Genomic DNA, 18,206 nt, shown 5'->3' on the forward strand with positions numbered 1-18,206 from the left:
TCCCTGTTCTTCACAAAAGATTCTCAGGGAATCTGTCAATGTGGCTATGTAGAAAATGTATCTTCACACTCGTATTAGCTCCCAATTTCTCAAAATTTTTCAGCATATTTCCAAGTATATCGGGGTACTTTTCTGCTCTGTGATTCCCCCAAAAAGCTTTTGACGACGGACACAGAGCTCAGCCAGGCCTCAGATTCGATGTAAGACATGTAAGTTGTAAAATTGGCATCATTTATAAGTGTACGAAATTGTGGTGGTCCATCAAATATTCCTGCCTTCAATTTTTCAATACTTAGTCCTGGAAAAGTGTGTCATATATATTTGAAACAATCACCACTTGTATCTAAGGCCTTGACAAACTGTTTTATCAACCCAAGTTTAATATGCAGTGGCGGAAGGATGATTTTGTCCCTATCTATCGGCGGTTCATGATAGCATTCCCCACTAACATTTTCCCTTGGGGGCCAAACTTTTATCGTCCAATGCTTTTCTCTAGCACGACTATCCCACAAACATAGGAAACAGGGATACTTTGTGTACCCACTTTGCTGTCCTAGTAAAAAATTCACCATCTTGAAATCCACACACACGAGCCACTTATGTTCAGCATATTCAATTTTTTCTAAAATCATTTTTATGTTTTGGCATTCTTCCTTAAGCTATGTTGAGTGTTTGATATATTGCCTAGCAATGCTTCATAAGTTGCCTAGCAACAATTTACAAATAAATAAATAAGTTTCTTAATGGGAATTTCAGCCTATTATCAAATTTTGATATTACCGAGAAAAGCGTAGAGTAATTTTACCTCCTACATTTTCCATGGTGTGTTTATTTTTATAACTGGAGTCAATTCAACTGAACCAATCATACAATTGGCAATCACAGCTGTTTTGTGTGCTAAAACTGTTATTAAACTCTATGCCGCAAAATAAAATCTTTTTTTTGTTCCCCAGTGTAATCAATATAGAGCCGGATCGGTGGACAAGGGCATTAGGCGGTCGGTTTTCGGGCTCCAATACTGTTTATTCAATTACGGTAATGATATAATTTTTCATGTTGGGTGCTTCGTGTGTGATAAAATGTCCGTCTCTTCTGAATTTAAATATTTCGCATGTACATATTATTCATTAATAGGTTTTCAGATGAAATTTAGATCCCAAGTAAAACTTTCACTTCTGCTCCTCAGTTACTGGCCATCGATGGACTGTTTTAACATCTCTAATAGCATTTTAACATATAAATATCATAATACTATGAATATTTCAAAAAAATATTTAGAAACTATATATTTATTTGTCTTTGTCCCTAGGCTTGTCATATTTCGACTTTTTCAATACAGGACATATTGAACAAGAATGTAGAATCAAATGTTCATACAATATATATATATATATATATATATAGTAAATTCCAACATACATTACATTGTATATTACCTTAAAATAGTTCATGAACTTTTACATGGCTCAAAAACAGGCTATGGAATACAGAACGTCTTGTAAAATACCTTGAACCCTATCTAGGATTACATGTTTAATAGCAAATAGGATTACTTAAAAATAAGATTGCGGTAACTAAACAAAATTTAAATTATTTATCTTTATCTGTTTGTCACTTCTGAAACAAAACAGTTTAAATAATTTTATTGACAACGGGACAATTGAATATAACACAAACAAACAAGTGAAATAGCAAAATATCAATACTGGACTGCAACGTATTTTGTTTAATGATGATTAGTAAGATAAATGAAGTCGAATTTACAACGAGATTTAAATCTTAGTTTATTTATCCGAAAATGATTTTCAGGGTTTAATAACAAATATTGCAGTTTTCAAATTTGAAGGACTATATAATAATAAGTAACTGTTCAATCAGTATCAATATTATTATTGTTTTGTATTAAATGACAAAAGCCCCTTCTTACACTTAATGTGTGAAAATAAAGTATTATCCATAATTCTATACTCCATAACTGCGGGCTCGCACACAAAAACGTTTTGTTCGTTGGCTCTTACACTAAACTTATAATTAAAAACTAACTAAGAACAGTTTAAATATACCAATTAATACAAAACTTAACATATAATCAATAAATATAATATATTACTAAATACGATTTTCATTCGTACATAACGAAAAAGTTTAACGTTATCTCGAGATAGAATCCATTGAAATTAGACACATAAATGTGAATTAAAAATAAAGTGTGTTATTCAAAACATGACACTTGTCTGTTGATTCATTAAAATTGGTTTTGTTATAATTATGCCAGAATTATAAACAAGATATGCAATAGACCAGGATAAAAATGCTTAAAAGTACATTCAAAATGTACATTTTGAGAGTAAGAAAATTCAATCACAGGTAAATATCACCAGACGAGTTGTCTTTGGTCTTGAAATGTCCGTAGCTATGTAACACTTATTTTAATTTTATCATCCTGTTACAGGCTCCATATGGTCATTTACGAGTTGGTTTCGGCCGCTGTGCTTCCATTTTTCGTAGCTATAGCCTTTAGGATATCTGCAAATGGAAAATTAATATTTATTACGAATAGTGAAATGTTATACGAAAAGTAGAGAAAACGTTAAGTATGCTACCTTTTCATCAAACTAAGTTTGAAATTACGTATATAATATTCCTCGTCCAAATTTCCTGCTCATAACTAGACCTCGTATTTATAGGTTCTAAAACGTGTGCTTTTAGGTTCCTAGAATCTAAAAATCCTATAATAGGTTCGAAAAACCTCAAAGTAGGTTTTAAAAATCCTAAAATAGGTCCTTAAAATCTTAAGTTAGGCTCAAAAAATCCTGAAGTAGGTTAAAAAACCTAAAATAGTTCTAAATTCCTGAAAAATGCTGATTAGGTATAGTCACCAGCAATGAAAATGAGACACCTATATCCTGAAATACGCACTATCTTGCATAACGGTATGTGTGTTGCCTAACCCTACGGCGATGGCAGAACTTACCATTGGAGATTTGCCATTATAGTTAGGAAATAATCTTTTTTCATGTGATGCAGAGACAAACTACCCAATTTTGTCTGTGACGATTATCTTATATGTTGAAAATAATCCTTTACCAAAAACATAGTCAGTGGTGCAAACTTCAATGCTGAAATGTTAGTTTGGAAGGCGTGAATGCCACAAAACACCGTGGCGTGAATGCCACAAAAATCCGTGTACGTGAAAGTGAGCAAAACCACACAGATCAGACCACATTGGACTGCACAGGTAACAGGGCACCAGACATTTTGCTTTGTTTAGAACTTTGAAAAATCACCATGGACTTGGAGGAAGAGAAATCGACAGAGAGTACCTTTCAAACACGTTCGTCATTGAATATTTTCGTGACCAAACAAAGCAAATGCCTCTGTGTGACATAAAACTCCTGCAAAACCTTTAAAAATATATAAAACGTAAAAAATGGCTCGATTTAGGCGCATAAACCTAAAATACGTTGTAACAAGCAAAATACGTTTTTTTATGCACTCTAAAACTTCATCAGTTGTTGCGTTTTTTAACGAAACCCTGAAATAACTTATTATTTCATACATACGTGTAAAGGAAAAAAATAGGTTAAAATCCTAAAATCCGAGGTCTTCTTATAACCAATCACACGCAAAGTATATGAATACACTACCATATTTAGCATACATTTAATTTCAATGGATATCATAAATTAATATTTAACACATGATATGATGGAACACCGTTCTTAGCTAATCAGTGGATGAGTCGCATTTGGCATTATAATGAATTATCACTTTTAAGAAAGATATTGAGCTTGTTAAGTAAATAGATGATTCGAGAACAAAATATACTGTAGAACTAAAGAAGCTAGGGCTCCCCTTTTAAGATTCATGCCAACAATCGAAAAACTTCGTTCTTTTTATCCCTTGTGACTGTGACTATCAAGGTTCACAAGAGAGCTGGATCGGGAATGGTTCAAGAGTGTTGGGCAATCCAGGCAGATACTCCACTATATTTCAGATACGAAATTACATACAAAATCACAACGAAGACTATTGCATATAAGCAAAAGGATTCCAGAAACACAGAACATCAAAGAAGTACAAACTAAATCCATTCGATACTCTGACCTCCTATTTTACTTTGATACCAGAAAAATGGAAGAAATATGTTCGCTAAACTTCATGAACATGCTATATAAAATCGAAAATAAGAAAACCGACTCTATGGTCTTAGTATTTGCTCCAATACCGTGGGTATCACATTTCAAAATACTTACACCGTTTGAATTGGCTTAACACAAAGAATTTCGCTAAATATCAGTTACTAACTTTAACAAATAAAGTGCTAAACAGCAAACAACCTGGATATCTTTTTGAGAAACGGAATACAAGTTCGAGAAGGCATCAACATGTAACGCGAGGGAAAAATTTACTGTCAGTCCCAGTTCATAATACAACCACCTACGAAAAATCGTACACTGTATTTGCCACCAAAGAATGGCATTTCCTTCCAGTCTCTCTAAAATCCATCCAGTATCATAAGCAGTTTAAAAAGAAACTAAAAAATCAGCTAAGCACATGATAACGAGCAACTTTTCTGTTATAAATATATACGAGGTGTGGCTAGAAAAAAAACGGATTGATGTTGCTGTCGACAAACGGCAAGTGCGTCAAGGTCAAGCGGTGCATGAGTGTATGACGTGATATCCTGCCTATCGACTGTGTGATTGCCCAGGGTGCGCGGCGATCAGAGTACTGCAAAGTCTAGATTTTGCCTACCCGTGCTTCTTGCCCCGCGAGAACAGGTTTACCTGCTCGCCTGCCCACGGCAACGAGTCGACTTGCGTCTTTACCCGGGTTCCTCGTCTTCAAGGCGCTCTGCGCTTACAAGGTACCTGAGCATTCAACAAGACCCGGGCGCCTGCAAAACCTGCTGGAAGGAAACAGCCCTCCGGCAGCGTGTCACTCCACCAGGCGTTTCTTCACCACGTGGACAGCTGCAGCCAGTGTTGCCTACTTACGTAGCTCCAAAATCTTACGAAGTCTTAGGAGCTCTCTGCTTTAAGGAGAATTTACAGTATATACTTAGCGATTTCAGTTCATTGTAAGCAGTTTTTATCTTATTGCCAGGAAATGCACGCAATATTACAGCTTCATTTATTTAAATGAATGATCGGGCAAACAAAACACTCCTCATCGAAAACTAATTGTTTTTCATTACATGGTGTATTAACTAGGCACGCAGAGGTGCAACCACAGGGGGCAGGGGGCATTGCTCATTAACTTTCGACGAAAATGAAGTCTAGCTGGATTGGGCAAGGGGGGCAAACATTAAAGTACAAGAAAAACTAGGCTAAAGGATACTCAAGATGGAATTAGTTTTCATATTTTTCTTGTCTTCTTCCTTCCAGACGGCAAAGGGCACCTGCAGAGGGGAACGGAGGGGAAATTGCAACCCCTTGATTTCAAATTTTATGAAAGTAGAAATATATTAAAGTATATTATACAGTCTCATCAAGTTCAATGCCGTAGCTAGGGGGTAGCTGAGGCCGGCCCTGGGAGCCGAAGGATCTAAATGAAAAACGTTTTAAAAAAGAGAATGCCATGGCGGCCCAATGCCAACATTGCTATCAATGTTGGTTTGTTATGAGATTGATTAATTGATTATGTAATGTATTTAAATATGCATTAAAGAAACTTTGAATACGTACACAATTTAGTGTTAACATGTTGCATATGTATTTTCTTATTTACGTCGCTCCATGTTTCATATGTCTTCCACGTAGTACACCCTGGACTGCAGATTAACGAGGCTCTGGCGACTGGCCCCATGGCCAGTATAATTTTGTTTGTGTTGTCCTGTTATTTTGTCCTTATGTGTTTTGTGTGCCCCTTTACAGCCTCAGCTTTTAACGAAAGTCAGAATATTTTATGATTTTAGTTATGCAACGTTAGAGTTGTTATGTGTAACGATAAGGAGCTGGACCCCGTATAATGTGCCGGGTGCAAAATAGCCTTAGTGCTGACGCACCCAAAATTTTAAATTCAAATTCAAATTCATGTTTCATATGTGAAAAGAAAATATTTTACATGAAAGTTTTACATGTCATATGAACATTCGGAATGCATTTATCCATTTTCTTTCTTTCAAAAACAGTTTGTGTGCTTGTTTTCCATTATTAGCTAATGTGAAATTAAGGTGTTGAAAAAAATATTTCAAATCCTTTGTTTCAACACAAATGCGTTAGAACCGACTTCTACCCACCCCCACCCCCTTTGCATGATTTATGAGAATAATAATGCCTTTGATGTTACTTTATTACTATTATTGTTATTGTTGTTGTTGTTGGCATGTTTATCCAGGTACTTGCCCCTCCAAAAGTAAATTCGTGGTTGCGCCTCTGCAGGCCCGTAGCCAAAATTGAATCGCGGGGTGGGGGGGGGGGCTCATGGGTTATCAGAGAGGGCTTCATAAACCAAGTCCATTTTCAAAGGTTTAATAGTATTATATGAAAGTAAATTATATGTGTGTGTTGTGTGTGTAGCCTAATCATTAAGTTAATATAGGACACAGAAAATCTAGAAATATTGTTCAAATACTTAGAATATATTTTCAATATCTTCCCATTCATAGCTGAAGCCGAGAGAAAATATTCTAATTACTACCTGCTACTTTAACTTCGGCTCGTAAATCAAATGAAATCATTTTACGCCTATCTGTTCTTTGTATTCTGTGAATTTAACCTTTATCAAGTTTTGAGTAAAATAATATCTGCAGTCTACATTTTCACTCGTCACTGCAAACAAATTTTACAAAGTAGTTTACCAAACTTCAGAAAGGGCGGGAGGGAGGATAACGGCAATGCCCCTGGACCCTGTCTGGCTACGGCTCTGGTGTTCGCAGTAGAACAGTGTGTTGCTCAACTCGCGAAATCGGCGTCGAACGTGACACGTTCCAGTAGTGCCCTGGATTATTGGTTGTTTACGACATATTCTTATGGAGCCTATACCACGGAAAACCTATTTCAATGTGTGTGGGGGCAAAAGTAGCAACATTCTTAAATCTCATTTCATTGGCGATGTGGCTTTGAGTTCCCTTTCTAAGTAGTGCAAATCTATTGCAGTTTGCAACACTGCAGACAGGTGTGCGACCGGTGGCGAAGCAACTACGTCATGCAGAGGGAGGGGCCTGCAGTTGATGGAAAGAACGAACTGAGGATACTAGGTATCGTAAGACTGCATGTACCCGGCGGGTGTACAATGCCTGCCAGGAACGATCTGGGCAGGTGGACATACAAGCTGCTCAAGCGAGGGTGTTGCGCAGGTTGCATGGCATTTTAGGAGCGATGTCTCGCAAACGGGTCTGCTCCAGGTCTTGTGCAGGTCTCTGGCGGCGATCATTTCTTCTGTAGTTTGTGGACGAAGTGGACCGTACATCTGTGCTCCGTCGGAAAAGAAATTAAGTGTGAAAGTGGAACAGCGTATCAATCTGAAGTTTCTTATCAAACTCGGAAAATCCACCACAGAAACTTATGGTTTGTTGAATGAAGTGTACGGAGATGTGTGTTTATCACGCACTCAAGTATTTAAGTGGTTTGAAAGGTTTAGAGAAGGACGAGAAGGGATTGCGAACGACAAACGTCCTGGACGGTCTTGCACGTCAAAAACGGAATCAAACATTGCACATGTCGGTGAATTGATTCGAATTGTGTACCCGAAGGTCAAACTGTCAACCAACAATATTTCATTACGATGCTGACGACCCTTCGTGGGCGAGTAAGAAGACGACGACCTGATTTGTGGAAAAGCAAGTCATGGATTTTCATCAGGACAATTTTTCTGCCCACACTGCATTGTCAGTCAAGGCTTTATTGGCCAAGTATGGGATCTCAGTGTTAGAACATCCTCCCTATTCGCCGTATCTCGCTCCGTGCGACTTTTTTCTATTCCCAAAGATCACACCAACACTGAAAGGAACTAGAATGTGTGAAAACAAAAGCGACGGAGGTCATGAACATGGTTTCGGAAAATATTTTCCAGCAATGGAAGATTCGTATGGAGCGGTGTATCGATAGTGCAGGGGAGTACTTTGAAGGGGATAATGTTCATATTGTACAAAATAACCAATAAAAGATTTTGTAGGAAAGTCCGTTTTTTTTCTAGCCACACCTCGTGTGTGTGTGTGTGTGTGTGTATACATACATACATATATATATATATATCGTGTCATTCTAAAGAATGAGGGGATCTGAACCAGTTGTATCGGCAATTAATTGCTGGGATGATGTAAACTACTCATCATTCATCCTCTTGATGAGACCACTCGTCATTGGCATGACGAGTTACGCTTGGCAATGCGAAAGGTACAAAATCACACTAAGGAACTAAACTACAGAATAGACAATGGTCACTCGTTGGGTTTTGTGAACCGTTGAACCTGAATCATGGTTGGGTGTTAGGATAATTACCTGTCTATCTGAAGTCTTTAGCTGAATGAAATAAGCAAAGTCCTCTGTAAGCTTCTCCAATTCGTCGACCAGAGCGTCGTTCCACTTCTGACCTACTGCCTTGCTGACCACCTTCTCTCTCTCAACTCAATCCCAAAAGTCAGTCCCCTCTCAGCTTGTCTCACCTCTATATTACCAGGCCATCGAGCTCTTCCTCTATGCCGAATCGTGTTATTTAATTGCCACCATGCAAACCGCTGACTCTATAACCAGAAGTATTACCTGTTTCCTGAATGCTCAGGAGGTTTGCATGGCACAACACAATGCATTGTAAACATGCCTCAGAGGTTGAGACAACTGAGAAAAACAAGTGAATGCCCTGGTCAACATGAAGCGTTCAGAGAGACTTAAATAAAATAAACATATAATCTTAGGGATTGATACGTTCTGCCGCCGCGGAGAAAATTTTCTATGTTGAAAATTTAAAAGTCAAATCGTAAAGCTTGACATGACCCAGGTTCGCCAATTCCATGTATTTTCTTAGAAAAGCAAAACATACAAAATATAAAAAACAACAAAACATAACTTTCTCTTGTTGTCCTAATCCCTAAAAAAAAAATTTCCATTCCCTAAAACCTTATAATGAATAATAACAAGTTCGTATGTTTATACGATGTAAAAATAATATTATATACCATTATATGACTAGTAATTACAAGAGTTCATGTCATTAAAATGATATAACTAGCAATGTACCACACTTGTGCGTACGTAAAAATTTGTTATGTAGAATTGCTCATCCGCGAGCGCTTGGTCAATAGTCTGTGATGCATCGCCAAGCGATGCAAATGGCTGTAGTGTTATCGTACAAAAAACCATAGCTCCCACTGTTTCTAAAAATTGGAGCCCAAAATGGACCCTTCAAATAAGCTACAAAACCGTAAAAGGTTCACAAGTAAGTACAGACGTAAGTTCAATCGTAAATAAGCATGTAGAACACAGGTGTTCGCTGTAACCTTATCACAATATACACTGTTTCACATCGCACTGTTTTGCCTGTAAAAAGCCTGGGTACACCAACATATACTATATTTTGCTAAATGTGTAGCCACTTCACTCATGACTACTTCAAATATATGAACTTTCACTGGCTATCTTGCATATTCCGATGTTTGATTAAAACACTTGATGCACACAATTAATTACACAAAACTGTTTGTATTTTATATAGCCTTGTACATACTCGTGTGTAACTGCACACAAAATCTTGCACGTATCCACCAACTGTCTACTCTGATGATAAATATCCGAAAATGTTCTGCGAACAAATGTGTCGCTTTCAATGTTCCATGTAGGTGAACAAAAAAAAAAATACTGCTTGAGATAAATATATGCATAAAACATTGGCACTAAAACATGCTTCCTAAAATGTTCGAAAGTGCTGTAGTTATGCTTGTCTATTTCTTGCATGTTCATTTGGTTATCCACAATGACATTTTTTTTTAAAAAAAAAATTAACACACTAATTGCTATCGTTGGATAATTTGACACAACTGGCGCTTATCGTCTCCTTGTAATGTAATGTAAACTATAATGCATGTAAAACTGGCTAGCATTCTAAAGAATGAGGGGATCTGAACCAGTTGTTTCTGCAATTAATTGCTGGGGTGATGTAAACTACTCATCATTCATCCTCTTGATGAGACCACTCGTCATTGGCATGACGAGTTACGCTTGGCAATGCGAAAGGTACAAAATCACACTAAGGAACTAAACTACAGAAAAGACAATGGTCACTCGTTGGGTTTTGTGAACCGTTGAACCTGAATCATGGCTGGATGTTAGGATAATTACCTGTCTATCTGAAGTCTTTAGCTGAATGAAATAAGCAAAGTCCTCTGTAAGCTTCTCCAATTCGTCGACCAGAGCTTCGTTCCACTTCTGACCTACTGCCTTGCTGACCACCTCTTCTCTCTCAACTCAATCCCAAAAGTCAGTCCCCTCTCAGCTTGTCTCACCTCTATATTACCAGGCCATCGAGCTCTTCCTCTATGCCGAATCGTGTTATTTAATTGCCACCATGCAAACCGCTGACTCTATAACCAGAAGTATTACCTGTTTCCTGAATGCTCAGGAGGTTTGCATGGCACAACACAATGCATTGTAAACATGCCTCAGAGGTTGAGACAACTGAGAAAAACAAGTGAATGCCCTGGTCAACATGAAGCGTTCAGAGAGACTTAAATAAAATAAACATATAATCTTAGGGATTGATACGATATATATATATATATATATATATATATATATATATATATATATATATATATATATATATATATCCATTGTAATAATTGGCAACTCTGTTCATGTAACTTGTTATAACTATTAGCATTCTAAATTTCATATTTTTTCTTTTGTCTTTTCAATGTACGTATTATTATTATTATTATTGCTGTTGCTGTTTCATCAATTGTTCCAGCTGACTTTATACATGTATATGTACTAAAGGTGAAAGCGACGAACATTAGATATCTATGTCCATTAGTTTATACATATAACCCCTTTTTCTTTCTTATTTCTATTCAATTTGTATTTTTGCATTCAATGTTCATCCAGCTTACATGTAATCAGGATATGTTCATATAGTCCATATTTCATTTGCACTTTACATTTAGTTTACTTTGTATTAATCACCCAGACAAGGGTTTCTTGTAAGAGGGGCCCTCGAGCCCAAAACACGCTCGCTCTAAAAAAGACGATATTATTATTATTATCAAGTGAGAACCTGACCGAGAAGTGAGTTGTTTCTTGTACCGAAATCTCGACCCAACTTTGTAAAGTTATCTCCAGTTTTGACAATTGCCAAAAGTTAAAATGAACTATAGCCCTTGTCTAGTCTTACGGCGGGCGGCCTGCATGCTGGCAAAGGAAGTGGGGAACTGAGAAGCGACCAATCCAGCGCGCTGAGAAACAAAGGAGCTTGTAGAACGAAGTGCGCGCAGCACTTCCTCCCTCGACGTCCTACCTTTCAGCCCCACCGCTGTTGTCTGGCTGGTCTGCGGCGTATTCCCGGCTGCCCACTTCCCTTGCCAGCATATATGTCGTCCGCCGTAAGACTAGACAGAGCTAAAATGATCCCGAGATTCAAATAGTACTGTCACAGTGGAGAAAAGAGTGAGGAGGTCGTCCATATGGTGATTTACTGTCTCCAAAGTAACTATGTACGAGGGACATTCCGAAAGTAAGTTTCGCCAATTTTTTTGCACAGGGAAGCTGTAATACAAAGTGAGAAATACACATTGCCATAACAAGAGAAAATCTTTCCTGAATTCACGACAGGAGGAGCGAGAGCAGAGGAGCAATGGCGCATGCGCAAAGTGCCGAAGGATAGAGATAAGCAGCAGACCGATGTGCCCGAGCTCATTCGAGTGCAAACCAGTATGGCAGAAAGACGTGTACTGGAAACGTGGTCACAAATGGAAGTGCGGCACGCTATTGCCACACACTAAGCAAACTGAAGTCCGCCATTCTATGCAAGAGACAAGGGCTCTTGAGGCAAGAGATTTTGTTCTTGGACGACAATACAAAACCCCACACAGCAAAGGTCACTGCAGAACACATTCGTCGTCTTGGATGGGAGAGATTGAATCACCCGGCCTACAGCCCCGATCTTGCCCCATCAGACTTCCACCTTTTTCCTGCGTTGAAGTCAGTCACTTCAGAAGCAACGAAGAGGTGCAACAGGCTGTGAAGAACTTCCATAAATCGCTGGGCACAGATTTTTACCAGGAGGCTTTCTTGGGATTGATTTCACGGTACGACAAATGTATCAATGTGGATGGCGACTATGTGGAAGAATAGCCAAAAGATTTTATTTTGTTATGACATGGTATTCTTCTGTTTGTAATAAAGTTTCCCTGTGAACAAAATGACGAAACTTACTTTCGGAACGTTCCTGGCAAAATTTCTGTAATTCACACTTTTTGACTCTCCCTGCACTAACGCCTCTAGTTGCACCGTTTGCCCTACGTTCTAGAACTGTGTAACATGTGGTGTATGATCACGTGGTGCGTGCTAACCAATCAAATGAACCTTTAAAGAAGCAGACAGGCATTTGTTGAATCTTCTGAACTTGGTTGAATGTAATGTATTTGCACCGGGATATATCTGCGCTACACCAAGTATAAAAAAAAGTGCAACGAACTATACGGTACTATTGTCGAATATGGTTAGAAAAGTTCAAGGGTATTGAAAACAGCTGCTGCCTGGATAAAAATGAAGAGCTACCTCGATATCCATTTGCTCTTTAAAATAGCCGAGAATTACCTTGATATAGATACCAATGTTCGGACACAACTTCAACCAACCGCCTAGTGTCTCTGGTTTCCAAGGTTCCTTCTACGTCCACTGGGAGTAGCTCCTGTGGGATGTGCTTGTATAAGGACTTGTAGTTGGATCCATGGAGAAATATCTAGAAAGAGTATGATGACGTAGTCAGCACAAAAGCAAATTTTGACCAACTAGAACGCTCGCAGAACTTACCATTGGTTGCCTAGGCAACCAGAGAGAAAGAGAGCAAAGGAGGATGGCTGTGTCTTTCTTGGTTGAAAGTCGAGAAACATATCCATAACTACATTCCATAAAATTGATACATAAAAATTGACACAATCGCTGAAATCAAATGCAAACAATATTTCTCAGAATTAATAAAAAAAAATAATGTCGCTTGTCAACAATCACTGGCATTTTTAACGCAGGAAAATATGTGTGCATGTGTGTGTGGTATGCAAATCGCCTAGATTGTGAATGTGTGTGGGAGGCTACCTTCACATCCCCACATGGCTTCATGTCGTTACCTTATGTATGTAGGCTGTACAGACACAAACACACACAATGTAATAAGCATGATTTTCTTCAGTATGTAAGGAGGAAAAAAATATCCATCCAATTGCTAAATTCTCATTGCAGCCCTTTCTGAGAAAATGAATATAATGTACTGTTTGTATGTAGCGAACAAAAAGCTCGACCCGATAGGAATATAATTCAGTCGAATTATTTCGCTTTAAAAAGTCTGTCTTGAATATCTTGTAATGACGTATTTTACAAGTAGGTTTTGAGGCCGCTCAGAATACTCACGAACGAAAGAAAACATAACTTAATTACAGCGCTTTGAATAACGTAGTGTGGAAAATGTCACGGTTCTGGTATCTCTGGCTGGTTCCGCTCGAATATGATACCGCTAGAGGCGCTGGTGTTGGTCTCGGTGCATGGTATTCGTCAGCTTATAATGGAAGTACACTAATGTCCAAAATTAAAGCAACACACGGAAATTCTTTACCGTGTGTCCACTTGACCACATAATACGATCAGGTGATAGTAATATTTATGATGTCATAGACAACTGGTTTAAGATAGAAAATAAACTAACCTTAATGTGCCAGGATTCAGGGGTGACCATCCCTCCAATGCCAATGGCGCATCCCCCCAAAATCATGTCATGCGTTTCCCCCAAATCATATCATTCGCGCCCTTAAACCATATCGTAATCCACACAAAATATTTAATTACGACAGCGTGTCTACCGAAAGTAACTTTTTCCTTAGCTTTACTGAACATTATAATTGATCTGCCCCTCCTCCCTAAACAGGGGTGCCATCACTCAAGACCACCCCTAAAATCGTTCATCATAATCGATAATATGGCGTGGATCCCACTTTAAACTGTAGGTTCAGTCCCGATTAGCCTTAGAGTGCATAAAGTGAACTTAAAAAAAACAAATCAATCAATCGAGAATATCGCTTGTCTTGTAAAGCAGCTTTAGTATAAGAACTTCATATTCATCTCATTAAAGCGCCAAACAGACATCGTAGCAACAAATTATTGCGAGCAAAGCGAGCAAGAAAATTTTTACATCCATTTCTTTGCAGGCTTTGAATAATATTAATTTAATGGGGTGTCAATACTTTCTTAAGATCCCGAGATATTTAGTCTTTTCCTTTTCCAGATTTTCCTTTGGCACATTCGGGGTCGAAAACGTGTGGATGCCTTATCGCTAAATACAGTCTCCAAAATGTAATGTTCGAACTCTCTTTCCACTACAGAAATCCCTTCACAATCTAAGATTTAACACTTTATCAAGAGCTTTCTATCTCCCCGCCCTAAATTTCATACTCAATCCTACCACCAAAATGTCCATGCCAATTTTAGACTTACTGTTAATATTGAAGAGTAGATATTGCCTCCTCCAAAAGATTAATTATCAGTCTCCACACCAGAATTTCCGCAACAATCTAAGACAATAGTAATACACAAGAATAAGATACCCCTCCTCAATTTAATGCTCAATCCCCTTCTAACTAAAATGCCCGCCATAATTGAAGGCCTAGAGTTGGATACTGTCCCCCTCCAAAAGTTTAATTCAGAAACCCCCTCAGAACCCACCTGTCAATTAAGGCCTAATATATAGGAGTTCCATACCCCACCCCCCTTTCGATAATGCCCTAAACACTCTCATTTCTTCATATAATGGATTAAATATTGTGCATTTAAGGTGTAAAATTTTTACATATATTTTGGAAAAGATATAAATGCTGAATTTTATTTTATTTGAAGGGAAAAATCCCCCCCCCCAAATGTCGATGGCGCAACCTGCGCCATAAAACCCCTATGTTGGCACCCCTGCCAGGATTTATCAACAAAAAAATTACGATAGCAACAGGTTAAACTTGGGAAATGTATCAACAAAAAAATCACACTAGGAATGGATTTCTGTTTGTTGCTTTAATTTTGGACACTAGTATAAATGGAGTTTTCGGAGCAACGTCTGATTCTTTTACATGAAGCATTTCTATGAATGTGATAATTGATATGATATTTAGTACAGTGGTCGCGAAGATATTAACGAACATTCTATACAGTCGACCACGTCCTGTTTTCGTTATACGTACTTTCATTAATAATACGGGAGAAAAAATACGCGTGGAATGATCTTGGTAACTAAATTTTTGTGTATAAATTAGGCTCATTATTATCATCATCATCATCATCATTTATTTTAAAGATATACACACTGAAGCATTTATATTTACTGTCTCTTTTCTTCCGCTTTAAACTAATCGCGGCAATGATGATAACGATGATTGCATGAAACGACAAGGGGAAACCCGCAAAACGTCCTTAATTCCATCGACATGATTGTAAAGAAAATTTCAGACCAATGGGACAAGTGACACGGGATGTTTACACTGATGTGACTAGTGACACAGACACTTCCAGACTGTAAAATAGCATCCATTGCGCATTAGGGTCGAAACAGCAAACGACACGTTCATATGTCGTATTCGCATTCAACTTGTTACTTCGGCTGGAAAGCTCCTTAAAGGAAGGGTGCTCAGACCGAAACGACGCGCTATAAGGGGAGTTCCCAACTATACCGCGTTTGTTACAACCTGTCCCGGTTCCCGCGCTAGCTGGTCGCTCCCTTTTCTCCGTGCTGGGGAAAGTCAAAGCCAGGCAGCCAATTAAAATACGCAACGTCACAACAGCGTCTACGTAAGAGCCTCTCTTCTGGCTTCCATTCGCTCCTCGCTGCCCAGCAGACGATTTTTTCCTCGTTTCTCATTGGCACCGAAACTGTAGAGCGCTCCCTAGCGCGGGAAACGGGACAGGTTCTACCAAACGCGGTATAAGTGACAAGCGACAGCCTTGAAGCGGCACTTCAGTCTATTAGCAAGCGCTTGCTGCTAATTGTGCGAACAACAGATCTAGCCGACGCGATAAGCCACACGTGTCGCTTGTGTGTCGCTCAAACTGGGCCATTTCCTCAATAGCTTGCAACGTGTTGCCGTGGTTTGTTGTTCGCGCATGCGCGATGCAATGAGTGTCTTGCTTTAGTGATATTGAGCACCAAAGCGGCACGCGACACTTATCGCTTGACGATGTCACCAACCGAACGCTGGCCTGTGCTGCCCCTCATGCCTTTACAATGTGAAATGTTGCTCTTGATTGGCTCGTTTCCAAGCGACATGTGTCGCGTCTCGCTTCGGTATGAAAGTTGCCTTGGACCGAAGGACCCGTGTCGCTTTGGTCTAAAATCTCCTTGAGGAAACGGTGCAGTCAGAGCTTGTGTCCTTACTGTTCGAAAGGCTGCATTGATTACCGACTGCTCGCTTTCAAGCGACACTTGCGGTTTGTCGCCTCGGTATGAAATATCTCTCAGGATACTATTTATATTCTAATAACATAGAAAAGTAAACTCTAATACACGGTCCAAGACCTGACGTCCGGAATCACATTGCGATATTTCTTCCTGTGTTACGCACGCATGCTATTTATTTATTCATTTTGTTTTACTTTTCTTTCCAAATTAATGCCATTTCGTGACTGCAAATCACTCCACAAATATAACTGTTTCCCTCAATTCACGTACCGCCTTTCAAGACAAACAAATCTACATAATATATTCCAAAAACTAACAAAGCCGCATTACTTTCATAAGAAAATTAGCACCGATACTGATCGCACTGCCATCTATGTTCTCATCCGTTTCGGGAACCAGTTTCTTGGGTCGTTTTCCACACTACGTTATTCAAAGCGCTGTGACTTAATCTTCTTTCGTAAAACACTACTAACATTTAATGAATCTGTTAATGCACAAATTCAACAACATTTTACAGTATTAATATTGTACTCTCATAAAACTTAGAGCATTCCAAAAAGATATGATGTACATACGCCGCTGATACAACATAATACCAATGGGTCTGTTCATTGCCAAACTTTTCCGGTGGTGGCGCCACCCCCGTTGCGTCCCTAAATAATTTCGTTCGTCATTTGGTTGCCCTAAGCTTTACATTGGAGCGCGATAGGATGGCTATTCAAACGTTATTTTCAACAAAGGTAAGAATTTCTCGTGTAAATCGATAACAGACATTTGTTTATCAAACGTCTGAGATTATATAGCAAGTCATAAGTTTCCCCGAAAATTACATTCTCCTGAACCTAAGAATTAATATATTAAAGCGCAACGACAGGGTAAGTCAGACGGGCTAAATAAAGTATGTTTACGCACAAAGAGCACTAAACTTGACGTAATTTTGGTCGTCCCTAGCTGCCATGGTTTATAATACAAAAATTTAGATTTTTGCACTACGCTTTTATGTTGCGACTTACGTGGGAGTATGTGTAATTCAATAGCGAGAGTAAGAATCCTAGAAACTCCCCAAAATAGAAAGAAAAAAATTGCATTGAGTGAGTAATAGCATGATATTTATTATTATACACTACGCCCTATCCGACAACTTAATATTAACATATGTTTTCTTTGTATTAAGTACACACTTTCCCCTTGTATTTCCGTCCTTTTTGTTTTGGGTCACAACAATTTTAAAATTATAATTCCTGAAAATAATAGAGCCCTAGAGGTTGCGAGACATGATACAGAATATAAAATATCTTTATGTAATAACCAGGATCTGGATTTTGATAACCAAAATATATCTGAAAAACATCAATAAAATGACCTTAAAATGACTTAAATATATAGACTTTATTTTAGGGCATGACAGTTACTTACTTCTGTAACGTTACAACTGAAATTGCAAGGTGTATGTGAATTTTAGGAACGAAAATTTGAATAATCTTATTTAGAATTATTGCAGTAGGTAATGTCGAGCGGCATGTTGGGTTGTTCCTACAATCATGTGGAGATATAATTCTTGTTTTCATTGTTACAGACATCATGGCGATAAATGTAAGTTCCTAGCCTAGTGAGTGAGT

The 18,206-nt window shown here is 38.4% G+C and overlaps 1 protein-coding gene across 1 annotated transcript in view; it reads right to left on the minus strand.

The window, feature by feature from the left end:
* Positions 1 to 1,369: 1,369 nt before the first annotated feature.
* Positions 1,370 to 18,206, minus strand: part of LOC145979456 (clavesin-2-like) — an 85,938-nt gene continuing 69,101 nt past the window's right edge. The window contains exons 7-8 of the mRNA XM_083112360.1: positions 12,756 to 12,900; positions 1,370 to 2,526 (exon numbers count right to left, since the gene is read on the minus strand). Of these exons, the coding sequence (XP_082968486.1) occupies positions 2,468 to 2,526; positions 12,756 to 12,900 (204 nt within the window). The 3' untranslated portion in view covers positions 1,370 to 2,467. The remainder of the gene's footprint in view (positions 2,527 to 12,755; positions 12,901 to 18,206) is intronic.

The sequence above is a fragment of the Lepisma saccharinum genome, chromosome 26, assembly GCF_977018435.1.
Source record: "Lepisma saccharinum chromosome 26, izLepSacc3.1, whole genome shotgun sequence".
NCBI classification, from domain to species: domain Eukaryota; kingdom Metazoa; phylum Arthropoda; class Insecta; order Zygentoma; family Lepismatidae; genus Lepisma; species Lepisma saccharinum.